This window comes from Manis pentadactyla, chromosome 8 (assembly GCF_030020395.1).
Source record: "Manis pentadactyla isolate mManPen7 chromosome 8, mManPen7.hap1, whole genome shotgun sequence".
Lineage (NCBI taxonomy): Eukaryota > Metazoa > Chordata > Mammalia > Pholidota > Manidae > Manis > Manis pentadactyla.
Genome location: NC_080026.1, coordinates 106,822,328 through 106,837,206, shown reverse-complemented (window position 1 = coordinate 106,837,206; position 14,879 = coordinate 106,822,328). Strand labels below are relative to the sequence as shown.

The 14,879-nt window shown below is 38.1% G+C and overlaps 1 protein-coding gene across 1 annotated transcript in view; it reads left to right on the top strand.

Moving 5' to 3' along the window:
* Positions 1–14,879, top strand: part of LOC118912915 (uncharacterized) — a 115,832-nt gene that overhangs the window by 62,082 nt on the left and 38,871 nt on the right. Inside the window, exons 5-7 of the mRNA XM_036886514.2 lie at positions 7,439–7,499; positions 7,581–7,627; positions 8,075–8,150. Coding sequence (XP_036742409.2) covers positions 7,439–7,499; positions 7,581–7,627; positions 8,075–8,150 — 184 coding nt within the window. The remainder of the gene's footprint in view (positions 1–7,438; positions 7,500–7,580; positions 7,628–8,074; positions 8,151–14,879) is intronic.

Here is a 14,879-nt window from a genome sequence, read left to right as displayed (position 1 = left end):
TCTTCACCTGAGAGAACCCAGCGCCTCGCAAAGGGGGTAAGATACAAGCCCCAGCCCGGCAGGAGCCGAGCGCCCATCCCCCCAACTCCCGGCGGGAGAAGACTAGGCAGAGCGGGAGGGAGTCAGAGCCCAGGACTGCCGAACACCCAGCTGCAGCCATCTGGGCCCAGACACAGTACATGCCCAGGGGGCCCTGGATACTAGGAAAACAGGGCAGCAAGAACAGTGAGCAGGCATCGGAGGCCGGGCGCCGGAAGACATAAGAAAAGCGCACAACCAATTTTTTTTTTTTCTGCTTTGTTTTGGCGAGCGCTTTTTGGAAGACTTAAAGGGATAGGGACCCCAATACTAGGGAAACAGGGCAGCAAGAACAGTGAGCAGGCATCGGAGGCCGGGCGCCGGAAGACATAAGAAAAGCGCACAACCAATTTTTTTTTTTTTCTGCTTTGTTTTGGCGAGCGCTTTTTGGAAGACTTAAAGGGATAGGGACCCCAATACTAGGGAAACAGGGCAGCAAGAACAGTGAGCGGGCACCGGTGGCCTGGTGCAGGAGGACACCAGAAAAGCGCGCGCCCATTTTTTTTTTTTTTTTGCTGTTTTGTTTTGGCGAGCGCTTTTTGGAAGTCTTAAAGGGACAGGGACCCCAATACTAGGGAAGCAGGGCAGCAAGACCGGTGAGCAGATGCCTGAGGCTGGTGCCGGAGAATAAAGAAAAACGAGCGGCCACCTTTTTTTTTTTTTTTTTTAATTTAAAAATTTTACTTTTTTTTTTTGGTGGTCGTTATTTTGTTTTCGTGGGTGCTTTTTGGAAGTCTTAAAGGGGCAGGGCGGGACACTTAATCCAGACGTAGGGAATCCGGGGATCTCTGGGCACCCTAACCCCTGGGCTGCAGGGAGCAGGGAGGCCCCTTACGGAGATAAATAGCCTCCCAGCCGCTCCCGCTCCAACGCGACTCCACCACATTGGAGCAGAGGCCCGAACCAGGCCACGCCCACAGCAACAGCGGAGATAAACTCCATAGCAGCCGGGCAGGAAGCAGAAACCCTGTCTGCGCGCGGCTGCGCAGCACAAGCCACTAGAGGTCGCTGTTCTCCCAGGAGAGGAGGGCCACAAACCAACAAGAAAGGAAGTTCTTCCAGCCGTTACTAGTCCCAGCTGTGCAAACTATTCCTAGCACCATGAAAAGGCAAAGCTACAGGCAGACAAAGATCACAGAGACAACACCAGAGAAGGAGACAGACCTAACAGTCTTCCTGAAAAAGAATTCAAAATAAAAATCATAAACATGCTGACAGAGATACAGAGAAATACGCAAGAGAAATGGGATGAAGTCCGGAGGGAGATCACAGATGCCAGAAAGGAGATCACAGAAATGAAATAGACTCTGGAAGGGTTTATAAACAGAATGGATAGAATGCAAGAGGCCATTGATGGAATTGAAATCAGAGAACAGGAACGCATAGAAGCTGACATAGAGAGAGATAAAAGGATCTCCAGGAATGAAACAATGTTAAGAGAACCGTGTGACCAATCCAAAAGGAACAATATCCGTATTATATGGGTACCAGAAGAAGAAGAGAGAGGAAAAGAGATGGAAAGTATCTTAGAAGAAATAATTGCTGAAAACTTCCCCAAACTGGGGGAGGAAATAATCGAACAGACCACGGAAATACACAGAACCCCCAACAGAAAGGATCCAAGGAGGACAACACCAAGACACATAATAATTAAAATGGCAAAGATCAAGGACAAGGAAAGAGTTTTAAAGGCAGCTAGAGAGAAAAAGGTCACCTATAAAGGAAAACCCATCAGGCTAACATCAGATTTCTCGACAGAAACCCTACAGGCCAGAAGAGAATGGCATGATATATTTAATACAATGAAACAGAAGGGCCTTGAACCAAGGATACTGTATCCAGCACGACTATCATTCAAATATGACGGTGGGATTAAACAATTCCCAGACAAACAAAAGCTGAGGGAATTTGCTTTCCACAAACCACCTCTACAGAGCATCTTACAGGGACTGCTCTAGATGGGAGAACTCCTAGAAAGAGCACAGCACAAAACACCCAACATATGAAGAATGGAGGAGGAGGAACAAAAAGGGAGAGAAGAAAAGAATCTCCAGACAGTGTATATAACAGCTCAATAAGCGAGCTAAGTTAGGCAGTAAGATACTAAAGAGGCTAACCTTGAACCTTTGGTAACCACGAATTTAAAGCCTGCAATGGCAATAAGTACATATTTTCAATAGTCACCCTAAATGTAAATGAACTGAATGCACCAATCAAAAGACACAGAGTAACAGAATGGATAAAAAAGCAAGACCCATCTATATGCTGCTTACAAGAAACTCACCTCAAACCCAAAGACATGTACAGACTAAAAGTCAAGGGATGGAAAAACATATTTCAGGCAAACAACAGCGAGAAGAAAGCAGGGGTTGCAGTACTAATATCAGACAAAATAGACTTCAAAGCAAAGAAAGTAACAAGAGATAAAGAAGGACACTACATAATGATAAAGGGCTCAGTCCAACAAGAGGATATAGCCATTCTAAATATATATGCACCCAACACAGGAGCACCAGCATATGTGAAACAAATACTAACAGAACTAAAGGGGGATATAGACTGCAATGCATTCATTCTAGGAGACTTCAACACACCACTCACCCCAAAGGATAGATCCACCGGGCAGAAAATAAGTAAGGACACGGAAGCACTGAACAATACAGTAGAGCAGATGGACCTAATAGACATCTATAGAACTCTACATCCAAAAGCAACAGGATATACATTCTTCTCAAGTGCACATGGAACATTCTCCAGAATAGACCACATACTAGGCCACAAAAAGAGCCTCAGAAAATTCCAAAAGATTGAAATCCTACCAACCAACTTTTCAGACCACAAAGGCATAAAACTAGAAATAAACTGTACAAAGAAAGCAAAGAGGCTCACAAACACATGGAGGCTTAACAACACGCTCCTAAATAATCAATGGATCAATGACCAAATCAAAATGGAGATCCAGCAATATATGGAAACAAATGACAACAACAACACTAAGCCCCAACTTCTGTGGGACACAGCAAAAGCAGTCTTAAGAGGAAAGTATATAGCAATCCAAGCATATTTAAAAAAGGAAGAACAATCCCAAATGAATGGTCTAATGTCACAATTATCGAAATTGGAAAAAGAAGAACAGATGAGGCCTAAGGTCAGCAGAAGGAGGGACATAATAAAGATCAGAGAAGAAATAAATAAAATTGAGAAGAATAAAACAATAGCAAAAATCAATGAAACCAAGAGCTGGTTCTTCGAGAAAATTAACAAAATAGATAAGCCTCTAGCCAGACTTATTAAGAAGAAAAGAGAGTCAACACAAATCAACAGTATCAGAAACGAGAAAGGAAAAATCACAACGGACCCCACAGAAATACAAAGAATTATTAGAGAATACTATGAAAACCTATATGCAAACAAGCTGGGAAACCTAGGAGAAATGGACAACTTCCTAGAAAAATACAACCTTCCAAGATTGACCCAGAAAGGAACAGAAAATCTAAACAGACCAATTACCAGCAACAAAATTGAAGCGGTAATCAAAAAACTACCAAAGAACAAAACCCCCGGGCCAGATGGATTTACCTCGGAATTTTATGAGACATACAGAGAAGACATAATACCAATTCTCCTTAAAGTTTTCCAAAAAATAGAGGAGGAGGGGATACTCCCAAACTCATTCTATGAAGCTAACATCACCGTAATACCAAAACCAGGCAAAGACCCCACCAAAAAAGAAAACTACAGACCAATATCCCTGATCAACGTAGATGCAAAAATACTCAACAAAGTATTAGCAAACCGTATTCAAAAATACATCAAAAGGATCATACACCATGACCAAGTGGGATTCATCCCAGGGATGCAAGGATGGTACAACATTCGAAAGTCTATCAACATCATCCACCACATCAACAAAAAGAAAGACAAAAACCACATGATCATCTCCATAGATGCTGAAAAAGCATTTGACAAAGTTCAACATCCATTCATGTTAAAAACTCTCAGCAAAATGGGAATAGAGGGCAAGTACCTCAACATAATAAAGGCCATCTATGATAAACCCACAGCCAACATTATATTGAACAGCGAGAAGCTGAAAACATTTCCTCTGAGATTGGGAACTAGACAGGGATGCCCACTCTCTCCACTGTTATTTAACATAGTACTGGAGGTCCTAGCCACGGCAATCAGACAAAACAAAGAAATACAAGGAATCCAGATTGGTAAAGAAGAAGTTAAACTGTCACTATTTGCAGATGACATGATACTGTACATAAAAAACCCTAAAGACTCCACCCCAAAACTACTAGAACTGATATCGGAATACAGTAAAGTTGCAGGATACAAAATCAACATACAGAAATCTGTGGCTTTCCTATACACTAACAACCAACAGAAAGAGAAATCATGAAAACAACTCCATTCACAATTGCATCAGAAAAAATAAAATACCTAGGAATAAACCTAACCAAAGAAGTGAAAGACTTATACTCTGAAAACTACAAGTCACTCTTAAGAGAGATTAAAGGGGACACTAACAGATGGAAACTCATCCCATGCTCGTGGCTAGGAAGAATTAATATCGTCAAAATGGCCATCCTGCCCAAAGCAATATACAGATTTGATGCAATCCCTATGAAACTACCAGCAACATTCTTCAATGAACTGGAACAAATTATTCAAAAATTCATATGGAAACACCAAAGACCCCGAATAGCCAAAGCAATCCTGAGAAAGAAGAATAAAGTAGGGTGGATCTCACTCCCCAACTTCAAGCTCTACTATAAAGCCATAGTAATCAAGACAATTTGGTACTGGCACAAGAGCAGAGCCACAGACCAATGGAACAGACTAGAGAATCCAGACATTAACCCAGACATATATGGTCAATTAATATTTGATAAAGGAGCCATGGACATACAATGGCGAAATGACAGTCTCTTCAACAGATGGTGCTGGCAAAACTGGACAGCTACATGTAGGAGAATGAAACTGGACCATTGTCTAACCCCATATACAAAAGTAAACTCAAAATGGTTCAAAGACCTGAATGTAAGTCATGAAACCATTAAACTCTTGGAAGAAAACATAGGCAAAAACCTCTTAGACATAAACATGAGTGACCTCTTCTTGAACATATCTCCCCGGGCAAGGAAAACAACAGCAAAAATGAGTAAGTGGGACTATATTAAGCTGAAAAGCTTCTGTACAGCAAAAGACACCATCAATAGAACTAAAAGGATCCCTACAGTATGGGAGAATATATTTGAAAATGACACATCCGATAAAGGCTTGACGTCCAGAATATATATAAAGAGCTCACACGCCTCAACAAACAAAAAACAAATAACCCAATTAAAAAATGGGCAGAGGAACTGAACAGACAGTTCTCCAAAAAAGAAATACCGATGGCCAACAGACACATGAAAAGATGCTCCACATCGCTAGTCATCAGAGAAATGCAAATTAAAACTACAATGAGGTATCACCTCACACCGGTAAGGATGGCTGCCATCCAAAAGACAAACAACAACAAATGTTGGTGAGGCTGTCGATAAAGGGGAACCCTCCTACACTGCTGGTGGGAATGTAAGTTAGTTCAACCATTGTGGAAAGCAGTATGGAGGTACATCAAAATGCTCAAAACAGACTTACCATTTGACCCAGGAATTGCACTCCTAGGAATTTACCCTAAGAATGCAGCAATGAAGTATGAGAAAGATCAGTGCACCCCTATGTTTATCACAGCACTATTTACAATAGCCAAGAATTGGAAGCAACCTAAATGTCCATCGATAGATGAATGGATAAAGAAGATGTGGTACATATACACAATGGAATACTACTCAGCCGTAAGAAAAGGGCAAATCCAACCATTTGCAGCAACATGGATGGAGCTGGAGGGTATTATGCTCAGTGAAACAAGCCAATCAGAGAAAGAGAAATACCAAATGATTTCACTTATCTGTGGAATATAAGAACAAAAGAAAAACTGAAGGAACAAAACAGCACCAGAATCACAGAACTCAAGAATGGACTAACAGGTACCAAAGGGAAAGGGACTGGGGAGGATGGGTGGGTAGGGAGGGATATGGGGGGGGAAGAAGTAGTGGGGTATTAAGATTAGCATGCATGGGGGGGTAGGAGAAAAGGGAGGGCTGTACAACACAGAGAAGGCAAGTAGTGATTCTACAACATTTTGCTATGCTGATGGACAGTGACTATAAAGGGGTTTATAGGGGAGACCTGGTATAGGGGAGAGCCTAGTAAACATAATATTTTTATGTAAGTGTAGATTAGTGATACCAAAAACAAAAATAAAAAGAAAACAAAAAAAAAAGGGCAGTTCCTGTGTGGTAACCTCCAATGAGTTCTACACAAGGGTATAAAAGGCATATAAAAGTGTAGGCAAAGGGTCTGTTTGTGTTTATACAGAGGATCAAAGCCTAATTGGGCTACCCCGAAAATGAACTAAGATACGATATGAAAAAGAACTTCCAACATCAGCACTCTCTGGAAGACTCATGCCAGAAGATGATCATCAAAAAACCCCAACAAAGATCCACGCACTGCTACAGCTGTAGATGCACTCATCCCACCAGAGCTCCTGGACTTGCCATGGGAATGAAGGAGATATCTAAGCTGGCCTGTGCATACAGTAAAACAACAAATTTGACTGGATCTATACTGTTGGAACTCAACCAAGAATTAGGAGAAGTGCAAATTGTAGCGCTCCAAAATCTTACAACTACAGACTATTTACTGTTAAAAGAACATAAGGGATGTGAACATTCCCCAGGAATGGGTTGTTTTAATTTGTCTGATTTCTCTCAGACTGTTCAAGTTCAGTTGGACAATATCCACCATATCATAGATAAGTTTTCAGAAATGCCTAAGGTGCCTAACTGGTTTTCTTGGTTTCACTGGAGATGGCTGGTAATTACAGGTATGCTTTGGTTATGTAACTATACTCCTATTATGTTAATGTGTGTGCGCAATTTAAGTAGTAGCTTAAAACCTATACATGCTGAAGTTACTCTACAAGAAGATATGTCAGAGAAATAATCAATCTTCCCATGTTTTCTGCCGCCTGCTACTTCTATAGCTTTTCTTCTTCCTTCCTAATTACAACCCTTAAATAGAATTCATGCCTCATATCAAATTTACCGAGTATCATAATTCTTCCAAGTGGTAAAGATACCTCAAGACAAATGCTGGGCATAGAAGCTACAGGGCATAAATATGCAAAGAAATAAAAAGCTAACCATTTCAAACAAACAAAAAAAGAAAAACATATTCTTATTGTACTATTCTCATCTTAATTATTTTTTCATACTTTTTAATGTTTCTTTACATGTTATAGATAAACTCATTGGAGTTCATTGTACTAATGGAATCAACAGAACAGGATACCTTATATGTAGGTAAGAATGATGTAGTTGCTGTATTTTCAAGTCTGTTTTCTTGAGAAAAAAATTTTAAAATTCAGCCATATTTTTATTCAGGTATCTTATTGATGTTGAAGGCTGGGATCCAGATACAGCAATTCAAGGTATTTTTATAAAGTTCAGCTAAAAGCAAGGATCGATGTTATGAAATGTCTAGTGCCATGTAAATGACTATGGATCAAAATATGGATATGAATGCTTTTATTTTTATTCTAAGTTATTTTGCTTTTCTGTTAGCACCTTTTCAACTAAATACATTTTAACTAGGTTTTTAGTATATCCATTTACTATACTAAAATAATAGGATTCCTATTTAGTATAGCCATTTACTCTATTAAAATAATAATATTTCTAAAAATAGTAGGAACCTTAAAATTAAGGTAGTAATTTTTTAATTAAATACTTCTCTAAATTTTTAGAATTTCATCAATGCCATAATAAATAATTATATTATATAATCTGTTAATTGATTAGAAAAATCCAAGGATATTGTCACAAAGTTTATCTCAGTTTTGTTTGATCATCATTAATTGTTAATTGATTATTTTTAGCTTTTGGTGAGGCCCGTGGTCATCGAATAGATGGATTTGTATATTTAAAGGATCTCAAAACTCAACCCACGAGAAGGTAAATTTTACTTATTTTGTTGTTGTTGATGTATTTTTTTAATTGAAGTGTAGTTGATATACAATACTATATTGGTTACAAGTATACAACATAGCGATTTGGCAGTTATATACATTATTACATCCTCACCCCAATTAGTATAGTTACTATCTGTCAACATAGAAAGATGTTACATAACTATTTACTTTATTTTCTATGCTTTACTTTTATCTCCTTGACTAACTTGTATTATCATTGAGTTTTTTGTGCCTCTTTATTTTTTCACCTATTTTACTCACCCACCCCAATCCCTCCCCCATGGTAACCACTAGTCAATTCTCAATGTCTAGGAGTCTGTTGCTGTTTTGTTTTGTTTTGGTTTTAGATTCCACATATAAGTGAAATCATATGGTATTTGTCTTTCTCTGCGTGGTTTATTTCACTTAACAGAATATCTTTAGGTCCATCCATGTTGTTGCAAATGGGATGATTTCTTTTCTTTTTATGGGTGAATAATATTCCATTGTGTATATGTACCACATCTTCTTTATCCACTCATCTATTAATATGCACTTTGGTTGCTTCCATATATTGGCTATTGTAAATAATGTGGCAGTAACATAGGGGTGTATATCTTTTTGAGTCAGAGATTTTGTTTTCTTCAGGTAGATTCCTAGAAGTGGAATTACTGGGTTGTATGGTATTTCTATTTTAGTTTTTTGAGGCACCTCCTTTCTGCTTTCCATAGTGGCTGCACCAGTTCACATCCCCACCAACAGTGTAGGAAGGTTCCCTTTTCTCCACATCCTCATCAACACTTAGTATTTCTTGTCTTTTGGATTGTGGCCATTATAACTGGTGTAAAGTGTATCTCACTGTGGTTTTGATTTGGCTTTCTCTGATGGTTAGTGAAGTGGAGCATCTTTTCATGTGCTTGTTGGCCATCTGTATGCCTTCTTTGGAAAAATGTTTATTCAGGTCCTCTGCCCAGTTTTTAATCAGTTTATTTGTTTTATTGGTGTTGAGGCATGTGAGTTCTTTGTATATTTTGGATATTAACCCATTATCAGATATGTAATTTATAAATACATTCTCCTGTACTGTAGGTTGCCTTTTTGTTCTGCTGATGGTGTCCTTTGCTCTAAAGAAGCTTTTTAGTTAAGTGTCATGGTTTCATGTCTTACATTCAGGTTTTTGGTTCATTTCGAGTTTACTGTTTGTGTATGGAATTAATAATTCAGTTTCATTCTCTTGCATATTGCTGCCCAGTTTTCCCAACACTTACTGAAGACCTGTCTTTTCCCCATTGTATATTCATAGCTCATTTATCATATATTAGTTGACCATATGTGCATGGGTTTATATCTGGGCTCTCTGTTCTGTTCCATTGATCTATGGGTCTGTTCTTGTGCCAATACCTTACTGTAGCTTTATAGTATAGCTTAAAGTCAGGGAGTATAATCCCCTCCCACCCCCGCCCCAGGCTTTGTTCTTCTTTCTCAGAATTGCTTTGGCAGGATCTTTTGTGGTTCAATATGAATTTTAAGATTACTTGCTCTAGTTCATTGAAAAATGCTGTTGGTATTTTGATAGGGAATCTGTAAATTGCTTTGGGCAGGATGGCCATTTTGACAATATTAATTCTTCCTATCCAGGAGCACAGGATAGATTTTCATTTATTGGTGTCCTCTTTAATTTCTCTCATGAGTGTCTTATAGTTTTCAGAGTACAGGTCTTTCACCTTCTTGGTTAGGTTTATTCCTAGGTATTTTATATTTTTTGGTGCAGTTGTAAATGGGATTACTTTCTTAATTTCTCTTTCTGCTAGTTTGTTGTTAGTATATAGGAATGCAACAGATCTCTGTGTATTAATTTGTATCCTGCAACTTTACTTAATCCAGTTATTAGTTCTAATAGTTTTTTGGTAGAGTCTTTAAGGTTTTTTATGTATAATATCATGTCATCTGTAAATAGTGACAGTTTAACTTCTTCCTTACCAATTTCAATGTGTTTTATCTCTTTGTGTTGTCTGATTGCTCTGGCTAGGACCTCCAGTACTATGTTGAGTAAAAGTGGAGAGAATGGGCATCCTTGTCTGGTTCCTGATCTTAGATGAAAATCTTTTAGCTTTTTGCCAGTGAGTATGATGTTAGCTGTGGGTTTGCCACATAAGGCTTTTATTATGTTTTGGTATGTACCCTCTGTACCCATTTTGTTGTTTTTATCATGAAGGGATGTTGAATTTTGTCAAGTGCTTTTCTGTTGAGATAATCATGTGGTTTTTATCCTTCCTTTTGTTAATGTGGTGAATGGTATTGATTGATTTGCAAATATTGTACTATCCTTGCATCCCTGGAATAAATCCCACTTGGTCATTATGGATGATCCTTTTTATGTATTTTTGAATTCAGTTTGCAAATACTTTGCTGAAGTTTTTTGCATGTATGTTCACCTGGGATATTAGTCTGTAATTTTCTTTTTTTGTAGTGTCTTTGGTTTTGGTATTAGAGTGATGCTGACCTCATAGCATGAGTTTTAAGGTATTCCCTCCTTTTCTGTTTTTAGGAATACTTTAAGAAGGGTGGGTATTAGCTCTTCTTTAGATGCTTGATAGAATTCACCTATGAAGCTGTCTGGTACTGGATTATTGTTTGTTGGGAGTTTTTTGATTACCAATTCAATTTTGTTACTGGTAATCAATCTGTTCATATTTTCTCTTTCTTCATGGGCCAGTGTTGGAAGATTGTACATTTCTAGGAATTTGTCCATTTTTTCTGGGTTATCCCAGTTTTTTGGCACATAATGTTTTGTAGAATTCTTTTATGATACTTTGAATATCTCTGGTGTCAGTTGTTACTTCTTTTTCATTTCTGATCTTGTTTATTTGTGTCCTTTATCTCTCTTTCTTGATGATTCTGGCTAGAGGTTTGTCTGTCTATCTTCTCAAGGAACCAGCTCTTGGTTTCATAATTTTTTTCTATTTTCTTATCCTCTTATTTATTTCTGTTCTTATCTTTATTATGTCCCTCCTTCTACTGACTTTGGGTTTCATTTGTTCTTTTTCTTGTTCACATTTCTTTAAATGTGAGTTTAGATTGTTTATTTGAAATTGTTCATGTTTCTTGAGATAGGCCTATATTGCTGTGTACTTCCTTCTTAGAATTGCTTTCACTGCATACCGCTTATTTTGAATGATTGTATTTCTGTTTCCATTTGTCTCCATGTATTGTTTAATTTCCTCTTTGATTTGTTCATTGGTCCATTGCTTATTTAGAAGTGTGTTGTTTAGCTTCCATATGTTTGTAGGCTTTTTTCTTTTCTTTGTGTAATTTATTTCTAGTTATATACCACTGTGGTCTGAGAAGCTGCTTGATACAATTTCAGTCTTACTGAGTTTATTGAGGCTCTTTTTGTGGCGTAGTATATCATCTGTTCTGGAGAACATTCCATGTACACTTAAGAAAAATGTGTATCCTACTACTTTTGGGTGGAATGTTCTGTAGATATCTGTTAAGTCCATTTGATCTAATGTATTGTTCAGTACCTCTGTTTCCTTATTCATTTTCTGTCTGTATAATCTGTCCATTGATGTAAGTAGGGTGTTAAAATCCCCTAGTATGATTGTGTTGCTGTCTATTTTTCCCTTCAGGTCTGTTGGTATTTGTTTTATAAATTTAGGTGCCTCCTGTGTTTTGTGCATAGATATTTATTATTGTTATATATCCTCTTGTTGGACTGATTCCTTTATCAGTATGTCATGTCCTTCTTTGTCTCTTACTTTCTATGTTTTGAAATCAAATCTATTTTGTATAAGTACTGCTACTCACTTTTTTTCTCCCTATTATTTGTGTGAAGTATGTGTTTCTATCCCCTCACTTTCAGTCTATGTATATCAGGAATGAATCTCTTGTAGGCAGAATATATAGATGGATCTTGTTTCTTTATCCATTCTGCTACCCTGTATCTTTTGATTGGTGCATTTAGTCCATTTACATTTACATTTAAGATAATTATTGACAGGTATAACTTATTGCCATTTTATTCATTGTTTTCTGGTTGTTTTGTAGTTTCTCTCTGTTCCTTCCTTCCTTTCTTTTGCTCTTCTCTTATTATTTGATTGTTTTCTTTAGTGTTACACTTAGGTTTCTTTTTTTTATTACTACTTTTTTGTATCTGTTATAGGCTTTAGCTTTGTGGTCACCATAAAGTTCACAGATAGTTTCCTAAATATAAAAACAGTCTATATTAAATTGATGGTTGCTCTTTTTCTTATTCTCCACATTTTATGTATAAATGTCATAATCTACATCTTTTGTACATCCCTTGACTGATTTTTGTGTGTTGTTGATTTTACTACTTTTGTCTATTTTAACTTCATACTTGCTTAGTAAGTAATTGGTCTACTACCTCTATTGTAGGTTTATTTTCACTGATGAACAATATTTAGACTTAAGATTATTTCCATCTATAGAAGTCCCTTTAACATATCCTGTAAGGCTGGTTAGTGGTGGAAAATTCTTTTAACTTTCAATATCTCCTTCAATTCTGAATGATAATCTCACTAGGCAGAGGATTCTTGGCTGTAGATTCTTCCCTTTTAATACATTAAATATTTCATGCCACTCCTGGACTGTAAAGTTCATGCTGAGAAATCTGCTAATAGCCTTATGGAGTTTGTCTTATAGATCCTTTCTTGCTGCTTTAAAATTTTTCTCTTTATCTTTAATCTTTGCCATTTTAATTACTGTGTGTCTTGGTGTTGTCTTCCTGGGGTTCCTCTTGTTAGGAGCTCTCTGTGTTTCCAGGACCTGAGTATCTTCTTACCCTAGATTGGAGAAGTTTTTAGCTATTATTTCTTCATAATAGAAGAGTTTCTACTACTTTTTTTCTCTCTTCTCCTTCTAGGGAGATTAGGTGAATGCTGTTCCATTTGAAGTTGTCACACAGCTCTCTTAGCATCTTCTCATTTTTAGAAATTATTTGTTCTCTCTGTTCCTCTGCTTGTTTATTCTGCTGTTCTCCGTCTTCCATCACACTGATTCTTTCCTCTACTTCCAGTAGTTGACTGTTTATTACGTATATTGTATTTTTCATTTCAGTAATTGTATTTTTCAGTTCTGAGTAGCTCTTTTTCATACTTTCTCTTTGTTGAAGTTTTCACTGAGATTATCAGTTCTTTTCCCCAGTTCAGTAAGCATCTCTGTGATATTTGTATTCTTTATCAAGAAGATTGCTAATCTCCTTTTCATTTAGTCCTTTTTCTGGTGTTTTATCTTGTCCTTTTGTTTGAAATATATTCCTCTTCCTCCTCATTTTGTCTGAGTTTCTGTGTTTCTTCCTTTATGTTAGATAGATCATCTATGCCTCCTGTTTTAGAAAGTAATGGCTTTGTGACATGGCATCCTGGGGTGCCCAGAAGCTCAGGACTCTTTGCTCACCAGTGCCTGGTTCTCTTTTGTAGTGGAGCCACTGTTGCTGTTGATGGGCCATGGGCAGAACCTGCCTCTCTGTCTGTCTGCCATCTATGGCTGATCTCTGTTAACAGAGACTGATAGCTAGCTTGCCTCTGTGTGCCCTTTGTGTGACATGAGGCACTTACGCTGGACAGGGCTCTCTTCTGCCTGCTGTCAGCAATGGCAACCACTGGTGAGCCGAGCAGCTAGGCAAGGTGGCGTGCATGGGTGTGCTGTGTGGCTGAGACAAAAGCAAGAGCACTGGAGAGTTTAGAGCTGGCTCCTCTGAGTGCCCGACCAGCTGGGCCGAGGTAGGGCTGGGCAAGTATGGTTTCCCTGCCCTTTCTCCTCCAAAGAGATCTCCTTCCTACCCTCACCTATCTGACACACTTCCCACTACTGGTAAATCTTTCAGACTGCTATCACTGTGTTGGGTCTCCACAGGATTGACAGAGCATGCCTGTTCTCCACAAGTGATGGGAATCTCAGCTTTCCAGAGTGCCCCAAGTCTCCTTGGTATACAGCCTCATTAATCATGAAAACCCAGTGTAATGTGGACTCCTATTCCCATAGCAAATCTCCAGGGTGAGGTGTGCTGAATTCCTGAGCTTCTATCTCCTCCCCACTGTGTTCCTCTCCCTCCTGCTTGTGGGCTGGAATAGGGGAAGGGCTTGGGTCCCAATCATTCAGCGCCTTGCCCCCTTACCCTTCCCACTGTGATCCTCTCTTCTTCACCAAGTGTAGATGGTTTGTTCTGCAGTCTTCAGATCATCTTCAGAATTAGTTGTATTTCCTGTAGTTGCTTCTTCGGTGTGTATATGGGGGCTGTTTTTCACCTTGCCTTCCTATTCAACCATCTTTTCCATTACTTCCCGTTCTTCGGTTTGGGAAGGTAAATTTAAATCCTGTTTTGAGTTGTATCTTATCTAAGGATCTTACTACTTTAGTGAAGTTTCTCTCTTACCTTTTCTAGGTTTCTTAAAGCCTTGTTAACAGTTCTGCTTGTTAAATATAGATACCAAAAGAGAACTAATCGGTATGTCATTAGGGCACTCTGATGGCCATAACTAATTTTTGTGCTCCATATATTCAAAAGTTTTAGAACATTATGCTAAAGAATGTTAATGATAGTTACAAATCCACTATTGTTACCTGTCAAAAAATTAAGACTTAGTCATCTCCTAAATTGGGTATCATTGGGAAAAATATAAATTATTTTGAACTGAAAAAGCTCTTAAGTATAAAGATACTAGTAAGTCACCTTTACTGTAAGAGGAACCTTGGGATACCTCTTCTG